At 58.2% G+C, this 24059-nt stretch overlaps 1 protein-coding gene and 1 long non-coding RNA gene across 6 annotated transcripts in view; one reads left to right on the top strand and one right to left on the bottom strand.

The window, feature by feature from the left end:
- The window catches only part of ABCG1 (ATP binding cassette subfamily G member 1), a 70023-nt gene that overhangs the window by 5783 nt on the left and 40181 nt on the right, over positions 1 to 24059 (bottom strand). For 3 of the 5 annotated variants that reach the window (XM_038581552.1, XM_038581554.1, XM_038581556.1), the window contains 11 exons: positions 16051 to 16168; positions 14947 to 15079; positions 12262 to 12312; positions 7592 to 7737; positions 7196 to 7319; positions 6070 to 6184; positions 3272 to 3456; positions 3031 to 3132; positions 1942 to 2110; positions 1056 to 1156; positions 801 to 959 (listed from right to left, as the gene is read on the bottom strand). In XM_038581552.1, the coding sequence (XP_038437480.1) occupies positions 801 to 959; positions 1056 to 1156; positions 1942 to 2110; positions 3031 to 3132; positions 3272 to 3456; positions 6070 to 6184; positions 7196 to 7319; positions 7592 to 7737; positions 12262 to 12312; positions 14947 to 15079; positions 16051 to 16168 (1403 nt within the window). The remainder of the gene's footprint in view (positions 1 to 800; positions 960 to 1055; positions 1157 to 1941; positions 2111 to 3030; positions 3133 to 3271; positions 3457 to 6069; positions 6185 to 7195; positions 7320 to 7591; positions 7738 to 12261; positions 12313 to 14946; positions 15080 to 16050; positions 16169 to 24059) is intronic. The other 2 variants (XM_038581553.1, XM_038581555.1) reach the window with 1 other exon arrangement.
- On the top strand, positions 8646 to 11055 carry LOC111093446. Its single transcript, XR_005382433.1, has 3 exons — positions 8646 to 9023; positions 9380 to 9531; positions 9943 to 11055. It is a non-coding gene; the product is annotated as an uncharacterized LOC111093446 (long non-coding RNA).

Below are 24059 nucleotides of genomic sequence, written 5' to 3'. Positions count from 1 at the left end.
TGTCCAAGGAAGGAAGGGGCCATGCACACCATCCCCCAGGTGCTCAGAGAGGCAGGCGGGGCCACGCGCTTTCCACGGCGATCGGATGGACACCCTCGCTGCGCCTATCCACGGATGAGGGGACCGCCCAGAGGCTAAGCAGTCACTGGCAGAGGGCTCTGGAGACGGAAACGGGGAGTCCATCATTCCCAGCGGCTGGGGAGGGCTGTGTGTGTTGGAAGGCCTGGGGTGCACACCAGCTCTGTGGCTTTGCTTTCGGGGGACAGAACTGACCTAAGCACCCCGAGGTGCAGAAGCTGCAAAAGCACACAGGTTTGGCAGGCTGGGGGCAGGACACGTGAAGCCCCAGGGCAGCGTAGGGGCACAGTCTGCATTTGGGGGGTGAAGGGATGGCGGAGTGGATCTCCCAGAGGCAACAAGACATAGGCATCGAGAGCTTGGACTCCCAGCCAGTGGCATGATCCCGACCAGGTCATGCTGCCTCTCTGGGCCTCAGTCTCCCCCACTATGAAATGGGGATAGCACCACGCTGGCCTGGTGGGTGTGCCTGGAGGTCAGTGAATTAAGATGTGGAAATATCTGGGAAAGCATGTGGTGGGCAGGAGGTGCCACCCACGGGCACTGTCAGTGCACCAACCCCGACTAGCCACGACGACAGGATTCCTTCCCAGGGGATGGATCTGGTGAAGCCGATCTGGGAAGTCGGGGCAGAGCTAGGAGGAGGTGTTTTAGGGAGGAGGGGCCCTGGCGACACTCGGGTAGAGAAGGACACCCTCCCGTGCTGTGTCCTCAGCTGGTACCTGCAGGGACGTGGATGCAGCTCCGATCAGCAGCCCCAGGGACTGCGCCACCAGGGACGTCATGGTGCCCAGCGCGGCGAACAGGACAAACCTCACGGCGTCAGACGGCTGTGACGTCATCCAGTACACGATGCTGCAGTAGGCCACGGGGAACATGATCTGGAAACACAGGGTCCGTCAGCCCTCGTGGAAATGTGTGTTTCCCACCCCGCCTACGGGGAACGGTGGAGAATTCGTGCCCCTTTGCTAACACACCTGGAAGGGCACGTCGGCCATGGTCTTGGCTAGGTAGTAGGCCTTCAGGCTGTACCAGTAATTCAGGTGTTCCCGAAGAAATACTCCCATCTCCAGGGGAACTAGGAGACAGAAAGAGGGAGAAAGGGGTCAGGCTGACACACCCAGGGGGCCGGATATTTGCCCAGGACACCTCGGGCTGAGCTGAGAACGCGGCGTGCACCTGCAGAGCGTGCAGCACTCGGGAGATTGAGCTAAAACACAGATGATTTACCAGCCGGGTGACACCGCCGACCATTCTTATGACCCAAAGAGTCGCCAAGTGGAAAATCAGTGGAGAAGGCTGACATGGGTACTGGGCATTGTTTCAGCGACTCGCACAACTATTTCCTGCCAACCTCAACACTAACCAGTGTGATTCCTTCCACAGGCAAGAGCCCCCAAGCCGGTCCTGAGAATTCAGGGCCATTTAGGGTGGCAGCGCCGGGGGAGTTTAATGCTGGAGTTCACTGTCAGCTGGAAGTGAGCAAGGGCAGCGTGCTCTCCAAACAATCTGGAACCCCATGGACATCCATCTAGAAACAGCTTTATCCACTCACAAATTCGGCCACGGCAGGCTGCCTTACTAAGCCAATGAGGTGACATTTAAACAACAAGACGCGAGGGATTTCTGATTAGAAAACCTTCGGCCTTCCGCAATGCTCACAGGTCTTCCATTAGTGATTAATTCCTTTAGCTTGGACATGGAATGCATTTTCTCATCTAAGAGAAGACACGACAGTACCTGTCCACAAAGAAAATGATGTTTCGAGAAACCAAGATGTTATGTGTCAGAAAGCTCATCTATTGGCTGAGCCAGGACCTCAGTGCCCCGTTGGTGGGAGGGTATGCAGGGCCGGGCACTCACACGTGAGAACGGTGGGCATGAGGGCTGCAAACATGAGGAAGAGCATGGAGAAGAAGAGGAAGCCGGAGTTACTCAAGACCTTCTTGGCCTCGTTCCCAATCCCCAGGTACAGCAGGCCGATGAGGAGGCCGATGCCAATGTGAGACGTGATCCGCAGGTGCGTCAGGACCTGGGGGCACACACGGTTCTCGCTGATGTGCGTTGGGGTCGGGCAAAGACCGCAGGGCCGAGGCCTTCCGAGGCATCGGTCCCTGATTTCTCCTCCCGAAGAATAAACCCCAACCCTAAGCCAACTCTCTCTCTCTCTCTCACACACACACATGCGCGCACACACACACACACACACACATGCACACAGCAATTTACTGCTGTTCAAACAGAAGCAATTGGCATCCTCTGTTCAATCCCCTTCACAAACGGCACGAAGGGCAGTCTGCCTTCAGAGGAGGGAGCAGGTGAAACAGTGCTGGGGGGACCAGGGGGATGGATACATCCTGGCCCCTCCTCGGACGGCTCTGGCCCAGCCAGCCTCAAGCCCTCCAACTTTCAAAGTAGGTCCCAGAGGCCCCACTGGGCACACTCAGCCCTTCCCGGCAGGTAGCCTGCCAGGTTGTCCGCTGTGACGGGTGGATGTGATCACAGCTCCTGGTCACTGGCCACCTCCTGCTCGACCACACTCTGGGCCCCTGTGCCCTCAGAGCCTCCCGGAGTGACGAGCACACTCCCACTTGGGCTTGGCCAGAGGAATGCAAGCACAGGAGACGTTTGCCGCCTCCAGCAGGAGGTTTTACAGGCTGGCCCCTGCCATGTTCCAGGAAAGGAGCTGTGTCTCCATGCTGGGACCCAGGATGAGACGTGTGGGGCAGGGCCACAAGCCACAGCTGCCAACACACAGCACCAGTGCAACGTATGTATTTACTGTCATAGCCACCAGTGCTTGGGGAGTGTTTGGTGCAGCAGCATCGAGGACGGAAGGCTGACAAATGCAAATGCAGGGAAAACAGCCTGAAAGTTCTGTCAGGACGAATAAACCAGAAAATGATCCCACAGCTTCCTTTGCCATGAAAAAGTGCTTGCAAACAGCCTTACCGAATCCCTCATGATACTGAGGAAAGTCCTTTTGAAGAGGATGCAGAACTGGGTGAGGCAGCTGGCCGAGAAGCTGTGGCAGCCCTCCATGGAGGTGGAGTCCTGCGGGCGCACACGGGAAGGGGCGAGGTGAGCCGCCAGCCCTGGACGCATCTCCCCTTGGCTCAGAGAAAGCCCCCATGCAGCAGGGTGCAAGATGCAGCATGCAGCTGTCCCGCGGGGGGCCGGGGGTTTGCATTACCTTTCTCAACCCCTGCAATCGTTTTGTCTGCTTTACCTCTTCAGAGGGCCGGTGCCAAAGAAAAGGGTTCACCTCGGCATCCCCCCCAGGCTCTCTCCTGTGCTCAGAGTCACACATGCCCTCCCGGACGGCTCTCACCAGGCGGCTGTTCTGGTCGCCGTATTCGCCGGATGCGACCTCCATGACTGTGGGAGACACAGACGGGTGAGCCCCGGGCTCCGGGGAGGAGCCCCCGTGTTGCTAATGTGAACCCGGGCCTTGTTGGTTTTGCGACAACACAGCCTCGAGCCTCGCGGGAGTACTTTTAGCGGGTTATGGGGATGTCGCATGATAGGATAAGATCATTCCACCACCAATATTTCTAGGGCCCCAGAGAGGGCATTTATCACATCAGGATCCTAGAAATGCAAATTCAGACGGTGACGCCAGGGAGCCTGAGAGGTAACCAGCTCATGCGTCTACTAACTTATTCACCCACTGATGTTTATTGGGTGCCTGCCTCAGGCATTCAAACCCCGGGTCTGGAGCCAGGAGACGCGTGGAAGGGGGCTTGCGTGTCACTACGGGCTCAGGTGGGAGGGACGGGGGCAGTGACCATCCTTCAGCACCACGGACAGCCCTTCAGGCCCACCAGCCTGCTTGGACCCCTCGGCCCCCCCTCCTGGTCCCCGAGGACTGTGTCCTCCACTGCCCCTGCCCCTCACTCCCACGGCCTCTCTGTGGCCCCTGGTTCCACACCCCACACGAGGGCTGCTCCTTCCCACTCGTGACCTGCGGTCTCCCATGCTGCCTTCCCATGGCCCCTTCCCTCACGGACTTGTCCTTGAGGAAGCCCAAAGTTCCCAGCCTTCATCTTTTGGCCCCCGCCCTCTGGCCACACCAGCTATCTGCTTTCCCTGAGCCTGAACCAGGGCAGCCAAGCCCTCTTAGATCCTATCATAAACCAGGACATGTCGCCACAAGAGAATGTCATCATCAGTGACGCCACATGAACCCAGCAGGGCCGGCTCACGTCGCCACTCACACTCGCCATGCTCCAGATTGCCACTCTCCCCTCCTTCCATCCTTTCTCTGGTGATGGAGAGGGAATAGAAGCTGCCAGAAGAGAACGCTCTCACCTTCCCGAGACCTTTCCCACAGTCCCATGTGCCCAATTTCCTACCCCCTAGGTCCTCTCCTCTTTGCAGATGCTGGACCTCCCCACTCTGCCCCGGCTCCGTGGCCCCTGTCCCCACCTGCCTTCTCTCTCCGGGGAACAGGGGTGTGATGGTCATAGGCACCGGCCACTACCTTCACAACACACTGAAGCCTCCATTCAGGTGAAGTTCCCCTCCCCCTCAGCCCCTTCCATCACAGCCCACTTCTCAGAAGACAGAAGCTTGGCCTGGGAACCATGTCTCATGGAACACAATTTGGGGGATGACGTTGTAGAGATATGGAATCCTAGCAGTGCTGTGGGGGGAAAACATCTGGATGGGAAAGGCTGACGGCTGGGACAGAGAAGGAGGGTCACCAGGTTGAGAACATCCTTCCTCACACACCAAATTCACATTCACCTGGAACCTCAGAATGTGGCTTTATTTGGAAAATGCTCTTTGCAGATGTAATTAGTTATGGATCTTGAGATGAAATCATCCTGGATTTAGGGTGAGCCCTGAGTCTCATGACTGGTGTCCTTATAAGAGTAGGAGAGGACACCCAGAGACACAGAGGAAAAAGCCATGTGAGGACAAAGGCAGAGTACGGAGTGACCCAGCCACAAGCCCAGATACGCTGGGGCCTGCAGGAGCTGGAAGAGGCAGGAAGGACTCTCCTCTGAGCCTTCTGAGCCAGCATAGCCCTGCCCACACCTTGACTTTCAGCCCAGAACTGCAAGAGGATGAGTTTCTGCTTTTCAGGCCACCCAGTCTGTGGGGCTTCCTTGCAAAAGCCATGGGCAGGATATACCTGCAAAGACTAGACCCCAATACGGGGACCAAGGTGGGGGAATGGGACTGAGTAGGGGGTGTCAAGCACTCGGCGGCCTAGTAAATATGAGGCTCTGGAGAAAAGGAAGGCAAGAGGGATGCCAGGCTCTGTGGCTTGCAGAGTGGGATGGTGGGGGAAGACTTGGATTTGGAGATGCGGCCTGGAGAGGCTGTAGGGTTTGCTGACAGACGTGTGGGGCATGGTGTGCAGGAAGGGTGCTGGGCCCAGAGACCAGTAGGGGAAATGTGATGACTGGCAGGGGCGTCATGGCCCTGGAGCGCATGGCTGAGAGGAGAAGTCAGGGGAGGCACCTGGGAGCAACGCCAGCGTGCAGGCTCCTACATCTCAAGGCCCGAGACACGGCACACTTGGCTGCCAAGCTCGGGACCAAGCTCAGGAGAAGGAACTCGGACCATCAGCTTGGTCTCTTGGTCTCTGGACTCTGAGCATCACCTTTTTGTTATGTTTGGTAGAAATCTAAATCAGCATTTTAACAACTTGGTGAATCAATGTAAAAGGGTCATTTTTTAAATTTTTAAATGTTATTTATTTTCAGAAAAACTTCGTTTAAATCAGAAACCTAACACAGCAGAGCATTAGGAAAACCAGCACCTAACAACAGCATCCTTGTTCTAGGTCCCAGATATCTTCTCTGGAGGAAGGAAAACCTCTTCACTGTTCTTAAAAGCTCCACCACAGGACAGCGGTCGAACCATGTGTGGAATATGAAAGGAATTTCTGATTTGGGGGCTTCAGGTAAAAGTAGAAACCCACTGAGCGTGGAAAAGAGCTTCCTTCTTTCCCCTCCAGCTGGTCAAGGGGCTACTTACCAAAATCAGCTGGGTTGTGATAGGTTGGGCAGTTCAGACCTAAATCCCTCAAGTACGGTACAAGATTTGAGACTTTTCCCCGGTACACACATTGTCCTTGACTAAGGACATAAAGCTGGAAAAAAAGAGAGAGGGAGAACATCGACCTTGTCCCACCTTGTAAAGCAACAGGAGCCGTCAATCCATATACCCCTCGATCCACTGCCCATTCAACCTCCATCCATCCATCCATCCACCCATCCACCATCTTTCCACCTACCCATCCATCCACCCTCTCATTTATCCACCCATGCCACTACCCATTCAACTTTCTATCCAACTACCTATCTACTCATTAATCTATCCATCTACCCATCCATCCACCACCCATTCCAGCTTCCATCCATCCACCCACCCACCCATCAGCCTTCCATCCATCCATCCATCCATCCATCCATCTACCCATTCATCCATCCACCCACCTACTTATCTACCCATTCATCTACCACCCACTCAACTATCCACCTACCCATCCTACATCCATCCACCCACTCACCCGCCCACTCATCCATCAGCCAATTTCTCTCACTTTCAGGAGAGCTTTCCATTACGTCCCCAAAATGTTAAAGTTTAACGGGAACTTTAAGTCAGGGAAGATATCAAATGGACAGGCATTACTTTATTATATTACTTTTCTTCCCCCTCACACTAACCAGCTGCTAGGAAAGATTTTGAAACTATACACATTTCATCCCTGGGCGTGTGTGTGTGTGTGTGTGTGTGTGTGTGTGTGTGTGTGTTTTGCTTACAATATCAAAACCTAAGATTTATAATAAAAGAAATGATGTTGTACACATAGGATAACCTATCATTTAATTCTGTAAAACAGGTGTCCCCCATTGTTACAAGGGCAGGGAAAATGAAGCTTTAGCAATGTGTGACCCTGTGGCCGGACATCAGCCCCAGAGGGAGAACACTGGCCAGCTCTTTCTACCCACTACCGCCCTGCTGCCTTAGCTGCTTATGACTCTAAAGTCTTCTGAATCATAACATTTAAGGCCACTCAGAAATGAAGACACCCCTGGGAACTTACAAGAAGCTGTGAGTCCCTGGGATTTGGTGTCACTTGGGCTGTCACCACACGTACCTGGTCAAAGAGTTCGAAGAGCTTGGCGCTGGGCTGGTGGATGGTGCAGATGATGGACCTCCCTCCTTGAGCCAGTCCTTTCATCAGGGAGACCACCTGGAAGCAGGACGCGCTGTCCAGGCCACTGCAAGGCAAGGGGCACCGTGAGATGCCTGTGGGACCCCCCCAAACCGTAGCCCACATTCAAAGCACAGGGAGGAGGTCTATCCTGCAGCCTGAGCTGTCATGTCTTCTAGAGTCAGACAGGGAGAGAGGGAGGGGAGTCAGGTGGGACCAGGGATAGGACAAAAAGGGGCAGGCAGAGCTTGTGCCTCCCCCTCCTGGGGCGACTCAAGGGGCCCCTATAAGAACCCTGGCGGAGAGCGCAGGGCTCTTCCCTCCACTGCCCTTGAGTACCTGGTGGGCTCATCGAAGAACATGACAGGAGGGTTGTTCACCAGCTCCAGGGCGATGGCCAGGCGCTTCCGCTGGCCGCCAGAGAGGCTTCCGGTCCGCGTGTTGGCGCAAGACAACAAGCCCAGAGCCGTCAGGATCTCCTTGACCTGCGGGAGCAGCAGAGCCAGAGTGGCCGTCAGGGACTGCCTGCCACACCTCACCACCTCCAGGCTCACGCGCAAACACCTGCCACCGCCCCCGACGCGCTCGTGGACACACATGGATGGGATTGCATATGAGGGCCCTTCGCAGGCTGCCCGCTGCCAAGTGGGCAGGTGTCTTTCCAAGTCCGAGGTCCTGGTTTGGGCCCCGGGGGCTGGGAAGGGGCGCTGGAGTCCCAGGTCAGCCTCCTGCTGGTGACGCTACAGGCTTCCTCCCTTGTAAGCCCGGCTCAAGGCCAGGGTTCTCGGAAGGCGCTCGATCACCATGTGTAGAGTGGCGGGATTGACAGACACACAGACAGGATGATCAAGCATCTTCTTTTTTTTTTTTTTTAAGATTTTATTTATTCATGAGAGACACACGGAGAGAGGCAGAGACAACAGGCAGCGGGAGAAGCAGGCTCCCTGCGGGGAGCCCGGCGCAGGACTCGATCCCAGGACCTCGGGGTCACACCTGAGCCGGAGGAAGATGCTCAACCACTGAGCCATCAGGCTTCTGACAGCACAAAGGGGAGGGCCATCGTGGCGGTGCAATGGGAGACGCAGTGGAAACAGCGCAGCGCTTGGCACGGAGGCAGCAGTGTAATCCACAGCAGCTGCTGAGGGCCCGGGAGCTCCTGCACACACACACCACACAGGCCTCTCGGGAAGAAGGAAAGCCGCCCCGTTGGCACCTGTCATGGCAGAGCCAGGTCTCTGAGGTGGCAGCAAGGCCAGGAAAGGGCTTGAAGCAGTCACTGCCTGCATGGGCCCTGCCGATGCCTGTCCCCACCCCGGGGCACCGGGATACAAACAGTCCGCTGTGACTAAGCTTCCGTGTCCGCTCCAGATTATCGGCCTCGTATTGACTCGGGGAACAGAAAGTCAGCAGACTCGAGCGCAGCGGTCAGGTGTCTTCCTGCAGGCAGCCCTCGGGGCGCTGGGGGTGGGCGGCCACCCGCCCTGCCTCCACCCCAGGCTCACCTCCCGGGGCCGGCCCTCCTGGAGGTCCCACGAGAATGTGCCCGGCCCCCATCTCGGCCTCTGGTGGCGGACCCCAGGCCAGTGGCTTCTCTGGGGAGATGAGGTCATCCAAGAGGAGAAGGAACTCACAGGGAAGAAAATTTCCACTCCAGCTCTTGAGTTACTGACGTATGGTCGGGACAAAATGCAGCCCCGGTGACAGGATGAGCCAGGACACTACTGCTCCGCAGGCCAGGAGTCGGGTCAGACGGACCCGGGTCCGAATCCCGGTAGGCATCTTTCTTATTGATCTGTAAACCCAACGCCCTGCCCTTCTAGAATGCCCTGCATTTGAGGGATCCCAACCGGGAAAGAAGGTCAGAGAGGTTGCCCGGGAAGGGCCATCAAGGCGGGGCAGGTGGGGAGGGCTCTTGGCACACCTTCCCTCCCCTGCTGACAGCATCCGTTGGTCTTCCCAGAACCACCAAGCTTGCGCGGAACCACAGGCCGAACCCCAGGTTCTTCTGGAACCACAGGCCGAACTTGCAGAATGAAGGGTCACTCCGCTCATTTCAGGCTTGCCTCTGGGGCCCCCCGCGGCTCAGCACGGCACATGCCCACTCCTTTCCACCATCTGTCCTCGCAGGGCCCCTCTTTGTGGCTGGGGGTGCCCCGCCCCACATGCCCTCGACCCCCATGGACAGGATGCAGGAGGTGGAGGCAAATGTCGGCACCAGCCCTTCGGCTGCCCCGTCCAGCCCATTTCTCCAATGTTCTCTCAAGAGTGATGCTCCACAGGTTGGTTCTGTTTTAAAACTAGTCAGAAAGAACAACGTCCCAGTCCTCCCAGGACTGTCGCTCGTAAGCAAGCCCCTTGCTTGGGACCCTCAAGGGCGGGGGCCGCTTTTCTGGGAACCGAGGCAGGCTGTGGACCACACATTCCATTACCTACTAGAACATTCCATTCTATTGTTTCCATGAGACACAAACAACCGCAGCCTGGGTTGGAGGGAAATGAGTCAGGGCAGGCATTCGGCCACTGTTTCATCCTTGAAATAACCGCTCAATCCTGCGGATGCTTTCTGGGGGGAGGCAGGACCTACACTTGGCTGAGGACCGGAATGGGGGCTTCCGGTAAACAGCGTGTGCAGGACCCAAGACCAGCGCTAAGCCCCACAGGGAGGGCTCACGGCCTTCTCCACCCAGCAGGGGACGAATCTGAAGAGGGAGGCAAGGCTCCGGCTCCTTTGGGAGGACTCGGCCACACAGATGGCAGTGAAGCCCTCGCTGACTTGACGTCGTTGCTCCTGTAAAGCCAGCTGAGAACGGCACGCGGCTGTCCTCATGTCCTTGACTTAGGCCAGGCATGCGGAGGACGTGCACACGGGCATGGCCGGCCGGGAGACGCCTCCTCGCCCTACCGAGAAGGCCGCCTTGCCCCATCCCTTCTGCTATAGCAGGAGGAGTGGGCCGCCGTGGGGCTCCCCCAACACCCTGAGCGGCGACGGGGGCCCCGTGATGTAACAGGCAAAGCTGGCGCAGGAGACGAAAGGCCTGGCTGCCTGTGTCTGTCACTACAGCACGCGTTGCCCTCCGAGCCCTTCAGTGAGAGCTACGTCTGTGTTCCCCTTCCACGTGGAAAGGACGGTCCACACGCGTCACGCTGCAGGAAAATCACCCCATGTCTGTTCTGCGGGGTCATTATCTAAGCTTCACCGCGCCCCGGAGGGCAGGTGCGGCCTGGCCTCTCAGCCCTCGCTATGGCCGGAGGTCCAGAGCGCTGCGGACAGCGGCCCGAGGTTACCCAGCAGGTCCCAGGGGCCAGGCCTGGTGGGGCTCCCCTGTGGACCTCGCTCCGCTTCTCTGTGTCAGCAAGACCCTCGGCCTGCCTCATGCACTCAGCACCGAATTGTGCAGCTGGGAGTGGGACCCTAACTCAGCCCCCATTGCTGCGAGGGGTGTTCCCGTTGCTGTTGTGGCTGCTTCTTCCCACCCCACCCCCACTCTAGCCCCACCACCCCGGGTCAAGGTGGCTGCTTGGGAGAGACTAGGGTCCTGCAGGCTTTCCCCACTCGACCTGCACCAACGTCACAGCCCCCTCCCCACCTTCCAAAAGGGACTCAGCATGCATAACCCCCACATTTGCACGTCTACGTTCTGGGTTCTAGCAATCATTTCGTTCCTCTGGAGTCAGAATAAAAGCTCCCCAGGAAGCACCCCCGACAGCGCAGCGGTCGTGTGTCCTTCTCCCGCCTGCATGGGAGGCTGACCCCGGGCTCCTGGGCTGATCCTGAGGATTCCAAAGGGTGCAGGCTGGGCCGGAGGCCATGGGGTGGGGTGGGGTGGGGTGGGGTGGGGGAGAGGATGAGCCCCAGTGATGCCTGGCATTGTTTTCATGACACATTTATGTAACGTTAACTATTATGCACCACGCAAAGGGAACAGGCACGGTAAATAGAATTGCTGTTAAAATATTTCCTGGGACGCCCGGGTGGCTCAGTGGTAAGCGTCTGCCTTCGGCTCAGGGCGTGATCCTGGGGTCCTGGGATCGAGTCCCACATCGGGCTCCCTGCATGGAGCCTGCTTCTCCCTCTGCCTGTGTCTCTGCCTCTCTCTCTGCGTCTCTCATGAATAAATAAAGCCTTTTTTAAAAAAAATTTTTTTCAAAAAAAATTTCTGATGCATCACTCTGGTGTACAGCAAATGTGAAGCCAAGGTGCACCACCAGTGCTCGCCCTGCAGGTCCTACCCATTACGCTGCTGGACCATTGTCTTCCAAGAAGACAAGATAGTATTGCATAAGTGTGATTTCGCCCAATTTTACTCTTCCATGGAAACCCCACCAGCGCCAGGCTAGCCCTGCAGCGGAGGAGGGAAGCTGAGTTTCCCCCAGATGATGTGTAAACATAAACTGGTCACACCTGCTGAGTGGGGCTTCCCGGATCCCAGGGGCTCCCAGGGACTGCTTCCCTGGCACCCTCCCTGGGCCCTGGGCTTTGGGGGAGCGGGGAAAGAGGGATGAAGAGGATTAGAAGGTCTCTGGCATCCTGGAAACTTGAAACTTGTTTATTTGATTTTTTTTTAAGGCCGCTTAATAACGGGTAAGAACCTAATTTCTTCTTGTGAGTGCGTGTGGGTGGAGGCTGGTTATTTTTAAGCGAATGACTAACCATGTTCGTTGTAAGTGTTTTATAAAAAAGCAATGGAGTATAAAGCATGTTGAGCACCAGAAGGGGCAGGGCGCTTGCTCTAATGTTGAGGCTGGTGCGCTCTGGCCACCTAAGCTTTCCTGCCGTGTCCTTGCTGGTTGGTGGCCTCACCGAGATCTGGACGTTTTGTGGCAAGGAGGCCACTCTTGGACCCCCGGCTGCCAGGCTGGAGCGCACACCGAGATGTCACCGTCCCCCACACCGAACACTAGGTAACAAACCAGAAAACAGAACCAGTGCCAAGAAGTCCCTCCCCACACGTTTGCCAAATGGATTTCGTGAACTTTCTGGACTGTCTGTGGCCCAGGCGCACACTTACCATCTCCCTCCTGCCCTCGTCCTTCTCTTGGAGCTTCAGATGTGCAGATACCTGCAGGGGGAGGAATCAGAACAGATGGCAAGCCTCACTCTCACGGAGGGGAGCTCGGAAACCCCTCGGACGTCTTGGCGCCCACCCCCTTGGTTTAACAAAAGGAGGGCCCAGGAGGGCACTGCACAGCTGGGAAGCTTCCTGTTATCTCCGAGGGCTTCCCTGCTGCGCCCGCCACAGACGGGAGGTGTGGGCAACTGACAGGCCAAGGGGCTCCGGGCTCAGGGGCCTGAAGGTCCCTGTTGTATGTCTAGGAAGCTCACGGGCCATCTGTCAAACCACCGACAGATTAAAATGCTCCACAGTGGAGGGTCTACACCACACAAATCGGCCAGTGCTAAATATAAGGACTCCAGCTTTGTTGCTGTTTTGTTTTGCGTGAGATCCTGAGGAGCCGTCAGCACTCAGTACTGTTACCGGCTAACCAGACGCTTAGGTGGTCAGGGCCAGAGTCCCCCACAGGGAAACAGGGAGCAGGGCAGTGAAGACAGGACCACACTAGCATCCTGATTGACAGCTTAGACAGGACCACAAGAGCCTCCTGTCTAGCAGCCTCTGCAAGAGTGACATTTGCAAAACATCATGAAACAGCACAATTAGCCGTAAAACATTGGCCACTGTCACGAGTTGGGGCAGCTAGTCTCCAGGTGTTAGCCTAACACACCAGCAACACATGAACCATAACCCACCAGGTAGACAGGTGTGTGACCGAAGTCCCGATCGGTGCACCTCAGCGGCCAACCCACAGGGGCCACACTCAGGATGCTTCAGAGTTCCCCGAAAGAGCTCGTAAAAACCCCTAGATTTAAACGCCAAAACAGCCACCCTCCTGGGCCCCTCCCTCTCTGGGAACTTTGTTCTATCACCCAATAAACCTCACTTTGCTGCCCACCACCCTTCGTCCGGTCTACATCCTCACTCTTCGATATGGCGCGACCAAGAACCCGGGCAGTAAGGGGACCCAAACCCTGTGGCAGTATCAGCCCTGGTCCTGCCCTGCCTGGTTGTGTGGGTGGTCTTGGTGCACAAGGAGACTCTGTTTCCTCATGGGCACACTTCCCCAGCCAGTGAGCAGGGGAAGAGGCCTGGCCTAGATGGCTCTCAGGCCAACACCCAAGGTCACTTCGCCATCCACCTTGTGGTCATGAGGATCAGAGGCAGCACGTGGAAAAGCACAGCCATCCTGACACGGGACTGGGGTCGGGGGCAGGTGCCCAGTGTCATCCCTACGCCTGTGGCAGGACCTTCAGAAGTAAAAAACAAAAAAGCAAACAAACAAAAAAATGATTCCCTCAAGTGAGGGATGATTTTCAAGCGTTTCGTAAAAATTCTCAAAGTCAGAATCTAATTTAATTTCACTCTGAAAAGGAATTTGACAGCGGAGCCTGGTGACAGGTTGGGGACAGTCACTGGTCTTGTCTGCACAAGAAAGCAGTGATGAGGCTGGAAGTCAAAGGGAAGTTTCTCGGTCAAGGAACCCAGTGAGTAGTTCAATAATCGGCCAAGAAGCTGAACTCTGGTCACCCAAGAGGAAGGAGAAGTAGCAACTGAAGAATTCACCAAGCTCGAATTTCTAAATTTGCTGTTCTATTGGCAACTCCTCCTAAGCTCCCGGTGCCCCCGTCAGAATGGCTGTTTGGAGGCAGGATAAGCTCCCAGGGGCTCCGAGTGCAGGTGCCAGGCCCGGCGGAGAGCTCTCCCCCTCCCTACAGGACACTCGGTTCCAGGGAGGACGAGAATGAGGACACCCCGCGGAGCAGGTCAAGGGGGCAGATGGCATATCCGACATCTTACGCTGCTTCCCTTTGCCCAGATAAGAACCCCTTGGAGTTGGCCTTCAGGTGAAACGCCAGGCAGCTACTCTCCATCTCCAGCCCCGCAGAGAGGAAGCTTTGCCCCCTCCAAGTCGGAAGCACAGGGCAAGACCTTGCTTGGCAGGAAAACCAAGGCAAACACCCGCTCATCGACCAGAGGGAGCAGCTGAGAACGCTCCCCGGCGTGCCAGGGGGGCCTGGAGGCCGGGCGCCGTCTTTTGCAGCGGGCCAGGGGAGGGCAGAGAAGCAAGCAGCCCCAAGCACAAAAACGTGTGGGCTGCTCCAGACCCCGTCGTGCAGGCGCCCGGGGCTCACTGCCTAACCCTGGGAGGTGCCCTTTCTCCTGTGCTTTGCATATTTGGTGACTGCGTGGGCCTTTGTGCATACGGGGCCCGGGATGCAGGGTGTGCAGCCAATGCTGGTTCCACTCCCCGCCGACCCCAGCCGGCAGGGGGTGCCGAAGACCAGACCCTCAGGGCCCTAACCCAGGCGCCAGATCGGAGAACTCAGGCCCAAAGCCACAAATAAGCAGGGACACCTGATGGCCCACAGCAGAAGGGCTGCGGCCACCTCGAAGGAGTCGCCCACACAAGGTCTCGCACACTTGACCACGATTTTGCCATCCAGAGTCTATGAGAACTCAGGGTCTTGGGAGTTTGTTGTCGATGACGCGTCCTAACAGCATGCCTGGCGTCGGAGCCCCACCTGACTGTGCTCGGGTGACCCGCAGCGCCCCCAGCCCCACGCCGGGCACTGGTCGGTCACATGCGGGCGGAAGGGAGGCCTGCCCGGGGCGGGCACAGGCCAGCGGGAGGCTCACCATCATAGCCTCCTGCACCGTGAGGTGTGGCAGCAGCATGTCGTCCTGCATGATGTAACAGGACACTTTCCGGAAGCAGCGCAGGTCCCGGGGCAGGCCGTTGATGAGCACGGCCCCCTTCATGCCGGTCTCCCTGCAAAGCCAAGAGAGCGCATGGTCAGTGCCTCCTCCGGGGCCTCGGGGAGGGAGGAGGCCCCTCCCAGCATCTTCCCAGATGAACCCATTATCGATTTATCGATTATGGCAGGGACGTCAAGGAACAGGAAGGGATGGGGACCCAGAACAGCACCGGGGCTCCCAGAAAGGAGCTGTGTGGAGAGCGTGCTCAGGATGGAACCAGTAAGGAACAAGTGCTAGTAAGCGAAGGTATGCGTGGGTGTTCCCACCTGCCAGCGCGTCACTCAGCCTGGGGTGTCCCCCTGAGGACCTGCCTCCAGCCCAGGGTGTCACCCTAAGAACCTGCCTCCTGGACGTCACAGAGTGCAGAAACACCAAGGGGCTGTGGAGACCAGTGAACTAACAGCTGGTTTCCCACTTCATCCCGGCCAGTACTGCAACCTTGGGCTCTTTCCTCCTGGGGATGGGCTGGGATCCCCCGGCCGCCGTGGGGCCCAGGCGTGGGGCCCAGGCACCTGCAGGCAGCGGTCGGCAGCCCCAGGCTGCCCCAGGCAGGACGTGGAGGGCTAACACAGGCCCAGGCTGGAGCTCGTGAGCCCTAGGCCCCACCTGATGCTGGTCTTCATTTTTTTTTTTTAATCTTTTGGGGTTTTTTTGAGAGAGAGAGCAGGAGTGGGGAGGATGGCTGGAGGGAGAGAGAGAGAACCTCCAAACTCCCCGCAGAGCACAGAACCTGACACAGGGCTCCATCTCAGGACCCTGAGATCATGATCTGAACTGAAGCCAAGAGTTGGGTCCTCAACTGACTGAGCCACGCTGGAGCCTCCATCCTAAGGCTTCTTACTGCTCAACCCTGAAGGCCTCACCAGTGTCTGTATGGAACCGTCGGAAGTGACAGGACAGAGGGAGGTGGCCTCACTTTCTCTGAACGCTGCCCCAGGCCAACAATGGGGCGAGAACCTCGTTCTCCGCGGCAGGTGTACTCACCTGTATCCAGCCAGAATGTTCATGAGCGTGGACTTCCCAGCCCCGGACGGCCCCATGATGGCCACCAGCTCCCCGCTGTTGAACTTCCCGGAAATCCCTTTCAGGAGGGTCTTGTATCCTGCAGAAAGCACATCACGTTCATTCCCGGCCTTTGCAGGCTCCGTGGGCTGGGCCGCACACCGTAGGGGCAAACCCACCCTTGATGATACAACCAACAGCCAAAACTTCTCATGTGGGGCATAAAATGCTGAGTTCTGGGTGAGAAGTCGGCCCCCTATGTGTCTTCGCGTCCTGCCTCGACTGCATCTCCCAGGTTCCGTCAGCAGCACCAGCACGCGTGTGCCCCTGCAGGGTGCACGAGGCGCTTGCACGCACGTTTTCTGGCCTACAAGGAATCCCCCACCCCATCGTGGGATGAGGAACCAGGTGTCTGGAGGCGGGGGGCGGAGGGGCTCCAGGACCCCACAACCAGTGTGAACAGATCTTAACTCGCGGCCACCCACCGGCCAGGCTGCCTCCACCCCCGAGACGGTGAAGCAAATGTCTTCCTTAATTGCATGATTATCATTTCACTTACTTATAACGTAAATACATCTAAATTATTCACGTAAAATGTATTCAGAAATCATTATCTTGTCATTAAGTAAAACAGCATTAATTAATCAATAATGAGGAGTTTATCATTTTGCAGCCACACCAGGTCGCTTCGGAGTTCCTGCCAAGTCTCCATCCGGGAGTTTCATGAAAGGAAAACACCCCCCGTCGCACGCAGAGCCACGTTCATCTTTCAGGTGGACCGTTCCACGGGCTGTGAATGACGGAATAGAAGCGACTGGACTCCCAGAGGAAGACGCCCCATCTGCAAACATTTTCTCCCTTCCTGAGAAACATCCTCAGAGCAGACCCTTCAACGATCACAACCACGCAAATGAAGCTTCTCACCTCCCGCAGCCAGTGGTTAGAGGGGCCCGAGAAGCACTCTGCGGACCCCTGGCTCTGGCCTTCCTCCCCGGGGGGCTGGCTGCATGCTCCCGGCACCCCCAAACCTGCAGGGCCCTGAGGCGTTCTTGCCGGGCCATCGATGCGTCTCTCACAGATGGGCGGCCTCCACGCCCCACCTGTCACCAGGCGCCACCTCGATTGGGACAGAGAGTCCCCGAGGATGCATTTCATCAGACAGAGAGCAGCGGAAGCAAAAGGCAGGAAGCCTGTGGCCCCGCGATCTGCCTCATTACGGAGAGCGGAGCGCAGCCGTCGCCTGGGGAGGGCTGACTGTCACCGGGTGGGAAGGGGCAGAGGAGCAAAGCACGCACGAGGTCTGGAGGAGGAGCTCACGTTCCTACCCCTGGGACGCGGGTGACTTAAGTCAGCAAACATGCACCAGAGCCTAGGGAGACCAGTGCATGGGGGGTTGGGACCCTAAGCGACAGCATCTGGGTTTTTCCCGTGGGGGACAGACACGCGGGCAAGTTAGGGAACAGCAGGGCTTCTTTGCAAGCTCAAGCTCCCGGCGCGAGGGCCTTCGTCAGGGTCCCCGGGACCCGCATGACATCACCGAGGGAGCGCTAACGCTGGGCGCGCATCCATTTGCTCCTGGCCTCCTGGAGGCTCAGGTCAGGATCGGGGTTGCTCCTGAGCAAACCCTCCCTCAGGCTGTTCTCCTGAGAACCAGGAACCGCCTGAGGACGTGGGTGGGTCCCTGGGATGACCACAAGATGACCACCGGCCACCTGGAGGCCGAGGGCAGTCTGCTGGCCTGGGGTGGCCCTGCAACCCCGGGTTCTGAGAGGCTGTTTCCTCTCTGGGCAGGGCCTCGGGGCATCCCCTGACAGCACCTGGGCTGTCCCCTGGTGTTGGGGTGCACACGGCTCCTCACACAGGCTGCGATGCCCAGGGCCAGCACACCAGGGTGTGCATCAAGGGTCCGGGAGCGGTGGGGGCATCGAGCCCTTTCAAGGGGGACGGTGGGCCCCCGGAGGGTGTAGAGCCAGCGGCTGGGACTATGCATCTGCCCATGAACCCCCATGCTGGCCGCACGGAAGCACCATGAGGTCCGGCGAGGCTTGTGAGGCTCAAGACTCGTGTCCCAGGGAGGGACGCGGGCTCCCAGCATAACCTGAAAGGACAGGTGGCACGCGGTGGGCTGGCCGGGGGCGGGGGGGGGCCTCCCATGCGGGGCCTGTGTGGGGTCGGGCAGCGGACAGAGAAGGCCCAAGACCTGGCTCGGGGCTGTGCCTTCTAATATCAGAGGCCTGTTTTTCTTTAGAAACAGCAAACACGCATTTGGGATAGAAGGATCACAAAAGTGACGGCGGAAACAAGTCACCTGTCTGTCCCACTTCTGGACCTGGAGAGGTCCAAGTGCATACTCGGCAGTGGGGCGCTGGGTGTGGGGCTGGGGGACCCGGACCCGTTACAGCGGGTTTCGTGGGTGTCCCACACGTGCACGACTCCCTGTTTATGTAACAAAATCGTCCTTGGCAGCAGAGCCTTGCGCTTGTCCCGTTCTAGAAATTCAAAAGGGAGGTGCGGCGTCCCAACCCCCCGCCCTACTTCCCGCTCATGAGCTCGCCCAGCCCAGTTGGTGGCATCACGGAGGGGCTGCCTCTTTCCTCCTTTGGGTGCCCTGGGTGCGTGTTCACGTGGGTGCTTGTCCTGCTCCTGCCGGTCGGGGTGGTGATGCTCGCGGAGGTGGGGGTGGGGGGTCCCAAGCACGGAAACCAGAGGGAGGCAGGGCCCCGCAAGGCCCGTCAGCAGCCCTGTGGGGTGCGGGCAGCCGTCTCTACAACAGCCAGGTCAGAAGCCAAATCAAAACCCAGACAAGAGAGGGGAGGAGAGACAGACAGAGACAGAGACAGAGAGGACAGTGCCCCAGGTCGCTCCATCACGGGGTGGAACCTGCTCAGACACTGAGTCCTCCCATCTCAGAGGATGTTGGCAGGCTCTGTCGCTGCGACCCAGGTTAGCCAACAGTGCTTTAGGGACACATGGTGTCTGTCACCACCTACAAGGTTCAGGGGACACACAGCAGCCTAACTTCAGTTGAGCGGCAGCGGCAGTGGGGGATGGGAGGGGAGTATAGAGGGAGGCAGGGATGGAGGGATGGGGTGAGGGGATGGGAGGGAGGGAGGCAAGGATGGAGGTGTGGGTCTGGAGAGGGAGGGAGGAAGGAGATCTAGGGTGGAGGGGGGTGGGAGGGAGGGACTAGGGGGTTTGCGCTCTACCTCTGCAGTGAACAAAATACCAGCCCCCAAAGGTGTCCCCGTCCTAATCCTTAGACTCTGTGGACTCTGTGTTACCTTGCAGACGGGATTAAGTTAAGGATCTTGAGAGGGAGACACAATCCTGGATTATCCAGCCGGGCTCAAACAATCACAGGGGTCTCTCTAAGGGAAAGAGGGCGGGCAGGTGGGGCAGAGGTGGCACAGGGATGCAGAGGTGGGGCTGAGGGATGCAGAGGTGGGGCTCAGGGATGCAGGGGTGGGGGGCGCAGGGATGCAGAGGTGGGGGCGCAGGGATGCAGAGGTGGGGGCGCAGGGATACAGAGGTGGGGGCGCAGGGATGCAGAGGTGGGGCGCAGAGATGCAGAGGTGGGGGTGCAGGGATGCAGAGGTGGGAGGCGCAGGGATGCAGAGGTGGGGGAGAGAGAGAAATCCGGGGATGCGGCGCTGCTGGCGGTGAAGATGCGGAAGGAGCCAGAGGCGAGGAGCACAGGCACTGGAAGCTGGGAAAGGCCAGGAAAAGAGTCTTCCTTGAAGCCTCCAGAAGGAACGCAGCCATGACTTGGACTCCTGACACCCCAAACTTGAAGACAATCCGGGTGTGTTGTCTGGAGCCCCCGAGTCTGTAGCAGGGACACCCCTACACTCAGCCCGGCCCTGCCCACCCCAGCTCGCACCCCACCTGTGCCGGGGTGCTCCCTGGGGGGCCAGGCCCCTGGACGACGGGGGCGGGGGGGATGACGGGACTCCCCTGGGGGTGCTGTGATGGAAATGCCAGCGAGCCTCGGCAAGGGGCAGCTTGGCGGCCGGCCTGCAGGGTGAGAAGGAAGCCCCGGGCTGTTCCAGAAGAGACGACCGCGGCCGTCTGGCGACTCTCCCGGAGAGAGCCATTCTGACGTTCGTGGGTAGTCCGCGTGGCACAAAGCCTGGTTAGCACACGTCCCGGGGTAGACTCTTCGCAGCGAGGTCGAAGGAGCAGATTAAACGCTGCGCCATTAAATGCAAACAGGAAAACGAGGAGGGGGCAGAGCCAGGCGCCAGGAGCAGCCCAGGGCCTCATCCCGCTGCACTCACCGCTGGGGAGCGGCCGCAGACAGGCCGCCCACTATTCTGGCCTCAGTTTCCCCAGGACGAAACCTCCCTCCGGCCCCAGAATCCTCTGGATGTGAGTCGCACGCAGCTTTCTTCCGCTGCACCACCCGATGGCAGCTGAGGTTCGCGCGCAGTTCCCGCTGAAGCGGCCCCGGGGTCCCGAGGCAGGGGACCCCCTGTGCACCCGCCATGCGCCCCGGGGTGGGGGTGGGGTGTCTGCTACTGCACCAGACCCAGGTCACCATCGTGCAGGGCCTGACGCAGCATCTTCCCTCAAGCTGAGCGGGGGTCTCATTTCACACAGACGTTCTCTGCCCCAAGCAAATTAAAGAGCCAGGTCATTAAACAGAGGACTATTTTGAAATACACGTGATTTTACTCTATTTCCCGGGTGACGTTTTGCGCAGCTAACCCACGGGATCCTAGACCTGGGGGCACGTTTTCCTGCTCTGCGAGGCAGGACTCAGGGAACCCGGTGCACGGCCCCTCGGGCCACACGCCACGCGATCCCCCGTCACGCGGAACGGCGCTCCGGGGACACTTGGTCTTCTCTGGCACGAGGCAGAAAGGTGGTCAGAAGCTCCCACCCCCCTGACGAAGACCAGCGCCGATTCCCAGAACACGAAAAGGACCCCGATCAGAAGATTGTGTGAGCTGGTGAGCACCGAGACGCTCCAGACCCTTCTCGATGCTTGGAAATGAGGAACAGCCTGTCAGTGGAGAGATGCGGGGCGGGGCATGGAGCCGTCATGTGGCTTCCGTGGCTCGGGTGTGGGTCCCGTGTTCCGATTGCTCCCGTCACCCCCAAAGTGTCAATGTCCCCTGTGCACGCCGATGCTGTGCATTTTTATCCGGTCTGCACGGAGCCGGTTTCGCCCGTGGGCGCCCTCAGTACGAAGCTCCAGTCTCAAGAACTCCTTGGGTAGCACGGTGGCCGGGACTTGGCGCCCCCTTGGCGGGGACGCACCTCTGGACCTGGCACATTTCATGGCCGGTTTAATCACATCCTAAAGTATATGCAAGTCTCCTTTGCCCCGAATTTAAACCCATTCCCATGAGGTCAGCGTCAGAGCGGCGGAGTGCCCCGCCGGGTAGTGCTGGCTACAGGCGCTGGTGGCCCCGGGTGACCGGCATGACCTGGGTGACGGGAAGTGGTGTCAGAGTTAGCATCCCCTCAGGGATCTCCGGGATGCTGACCCGCCGTCCTCTGTGGACTCGTGCCCAGCAGCTGAAGACCCCACTGGCCCGGAGGCGGAGACCCTGTCCTGCCAGCAACACTATCAGCATCTTTCCGTGTAGCTGCCACGGGCCATTTGGGGGCTAAGCCCTCCGCACGTCACCGAATCTGCCTCGGTGGCCACAGCAGCCCTGGGAGGGAGGTCCTGGCACAGGCCGAGGGACTCACCCAGGACACCCAGGGAGGAAGCGTCCACGTCCACACCCGGGCCAGGTCAGGGCCAGCCCATCCCCCAGGGTTGCTACCTCTCCGGAGGGGGCAGGGGGCACCCGGGCGCCCAGGTCCCTGCCAGCGCACCTTGGGGGCCGCGGCACACGGGCCAGAGGACAAACTTGCCATATGACCAAAGTTCTCAAAGACTGGCTGCGATCCTTCCCTCAAATCCTCTGCAGAATCAGGCAGGCAGGCTACGGACGCAGCACGCAAGGAGGAGACCAGTGGGAAGCACCGTTTCTGTGAGGCTGAAGAGCAGGAATTGGGGGAACTTGGAGGCTTTTAGGTGAAAGCGGGGCCACCCCCTCCCCAAAGCAGGGAGGAGCTCGAGCCGCGGTTAGAAGGAAAGAACAGCACAGGACAAACAGGAACAGAGGTCGGAGTCCCTGAGGGTCCCCTGGGTCTCCTGTGAGACCCCGGCGCCGGGTGGGGGGCACAGGGGCTCACTCAGCAATTCTGACCCCGGCTCAACTTCCTGGGCCCTCTCTACCGTCCCCGTAATTCCCATCGGCAAGAGCCCTCACGGCGAGGACCTGCCGCGCACGCTCGGCACACACCCTGCAGGCACGTGCACCGTGCACGCACATACCATGTACATACACACCATGCATGCACACACTTTGCAAACACACGCACACACCACGCATGCACGCACTGTGTACACACACACCATGCATGCATACACTGTACACACACGCGCACACCACGCATGCACGCACCATGTACACACACACCATGCATGCATACACTGTACACACATGCGCACACCATGCATGCACACACCGTGTACACACACACCATGCACGCACACACCATGTACATATAGCACACACCATGCATGAACACACCGTGTACACACATGCACACACCATGCATGCACGCACCATGTACACACACGCACACACCATGCATACACACACCGTGTACATACAGCACACAGAATGCATACACGCACCATGTACACACACGCAGACACTATCCATTCATGCATCATGTACTCACGTGTGCACACCACACATACACATGCCCCAAGGCCCACCACACACACACACACGCACGCACACATGCACATCCCACCACGTACACACTGCACACTCACACACTCCGCACCCACGCCAGCCAGTTAATTAGACCGCTGGCAGCACGGCAGCCCTGCCCCAGCGCAGGGACTAAAAACATAGCTGGGAGTCATTTACATCTGCCTGTCAGGCCTGAAGCAGTTTTTGTCACCATGTTATTTTTATACTTCTAAAAGCAGAACTGGTCTTTTTCACACGCTTCTAAACCTAGCTAGAACAATGAAGAAAAAAAACCCTTCTGATTATTCAAATGATGCCAAAAGTGCCAGTAGCGGTGCCAAATAATCTCCAAGTGTCACATCATGCTCCGCTGAAAACACAGCAGTACCTGGTTTCTGCACCCACGTCGTAACTTCTCTCTGGAGGACGATGTTTGTAAGATAAGCCCTGCTGCACACCTCCCTCCTCCTCCTCCCCTTCCCCCTTCCTCCTCCCCTCCCCTCTCTCCCTCCTCCCCCTCTCCTCTCCCTCCTCCCCCTCCGCTTCCTCTCCCTCCCCTCTCTCCCTCCTCCCCCTCTCCTCTCCTTCCTCCCCCTCCGCTTCCTCTCCCTCCTCTCCTTCCCTCCTCCCCTACCTGCTCCCCTCCCCCTTCCTCTCCCTCTTCCCCTCCCTCTCCCTCCCCTTTCCTCTCCCTCCTCCCCGCTCTCCTCTCTCTCTCCCTCTTCCTCTCCCTCCCCCTTCCTCTCCCTCCCCTTCCCTCCTCCTCTCTCTCTTCCCCTTCCTTTCCCATCCTGTCCCCTCCTCCCCTTCCCCACCTCTCTCCCCCTTCTCCCCACAACTACTCTTGGCCCCAGAGCTAAAAGCACCTCTTCTTGAAAACTGACTCTCACTCTCCAGACCCCTTCGTCTTCCACCTCCAAGAGTAACCTCAAGGCAAAAAGGACAAAAGTCCATATTCCTACACATCCGGCCACGTCATTTCTACCCTACCTGCTTCTTCCCTCAATCTTAAGGGGCTTCACACCCACGACTCAGTTTTCCTTATTAAGTGGCAAAGCCACACCCACAGACCAGACCTCTTTCCCCTTTTCTGTGTACCTTTGGAAACACTAAGGGGGCTTTTGAGTTGAGAGCAGGAGCAGGGGCCAGGCCAGGGCAGCTGGGCTTAGTAATAGGAACAAGGGAGATGAGCAAGAGCCCCTCATAAAATGAGGACATGACCACGTG

The sequence above is a fragment of the Canis lupus genome, chromosome 31, assembly GCF_011100685.1.
Source record: "Canis lupus familiaris isolate Mischka breed German Shepherd chromosome 31, alternate assembly UU_Cfam_GSD_1.0, whole genome shotgun sequence".
NCBI lineage: Eukaryota > Metazoa > Chordata > Mammalia > Carnivora > Canidae > Canis > Canis lupus.
The sequence above is the reverse complement of the archived record's forward strand: the minus strand, read 5'-3'. Positions and strand labels throughout refer to the sequence as shown.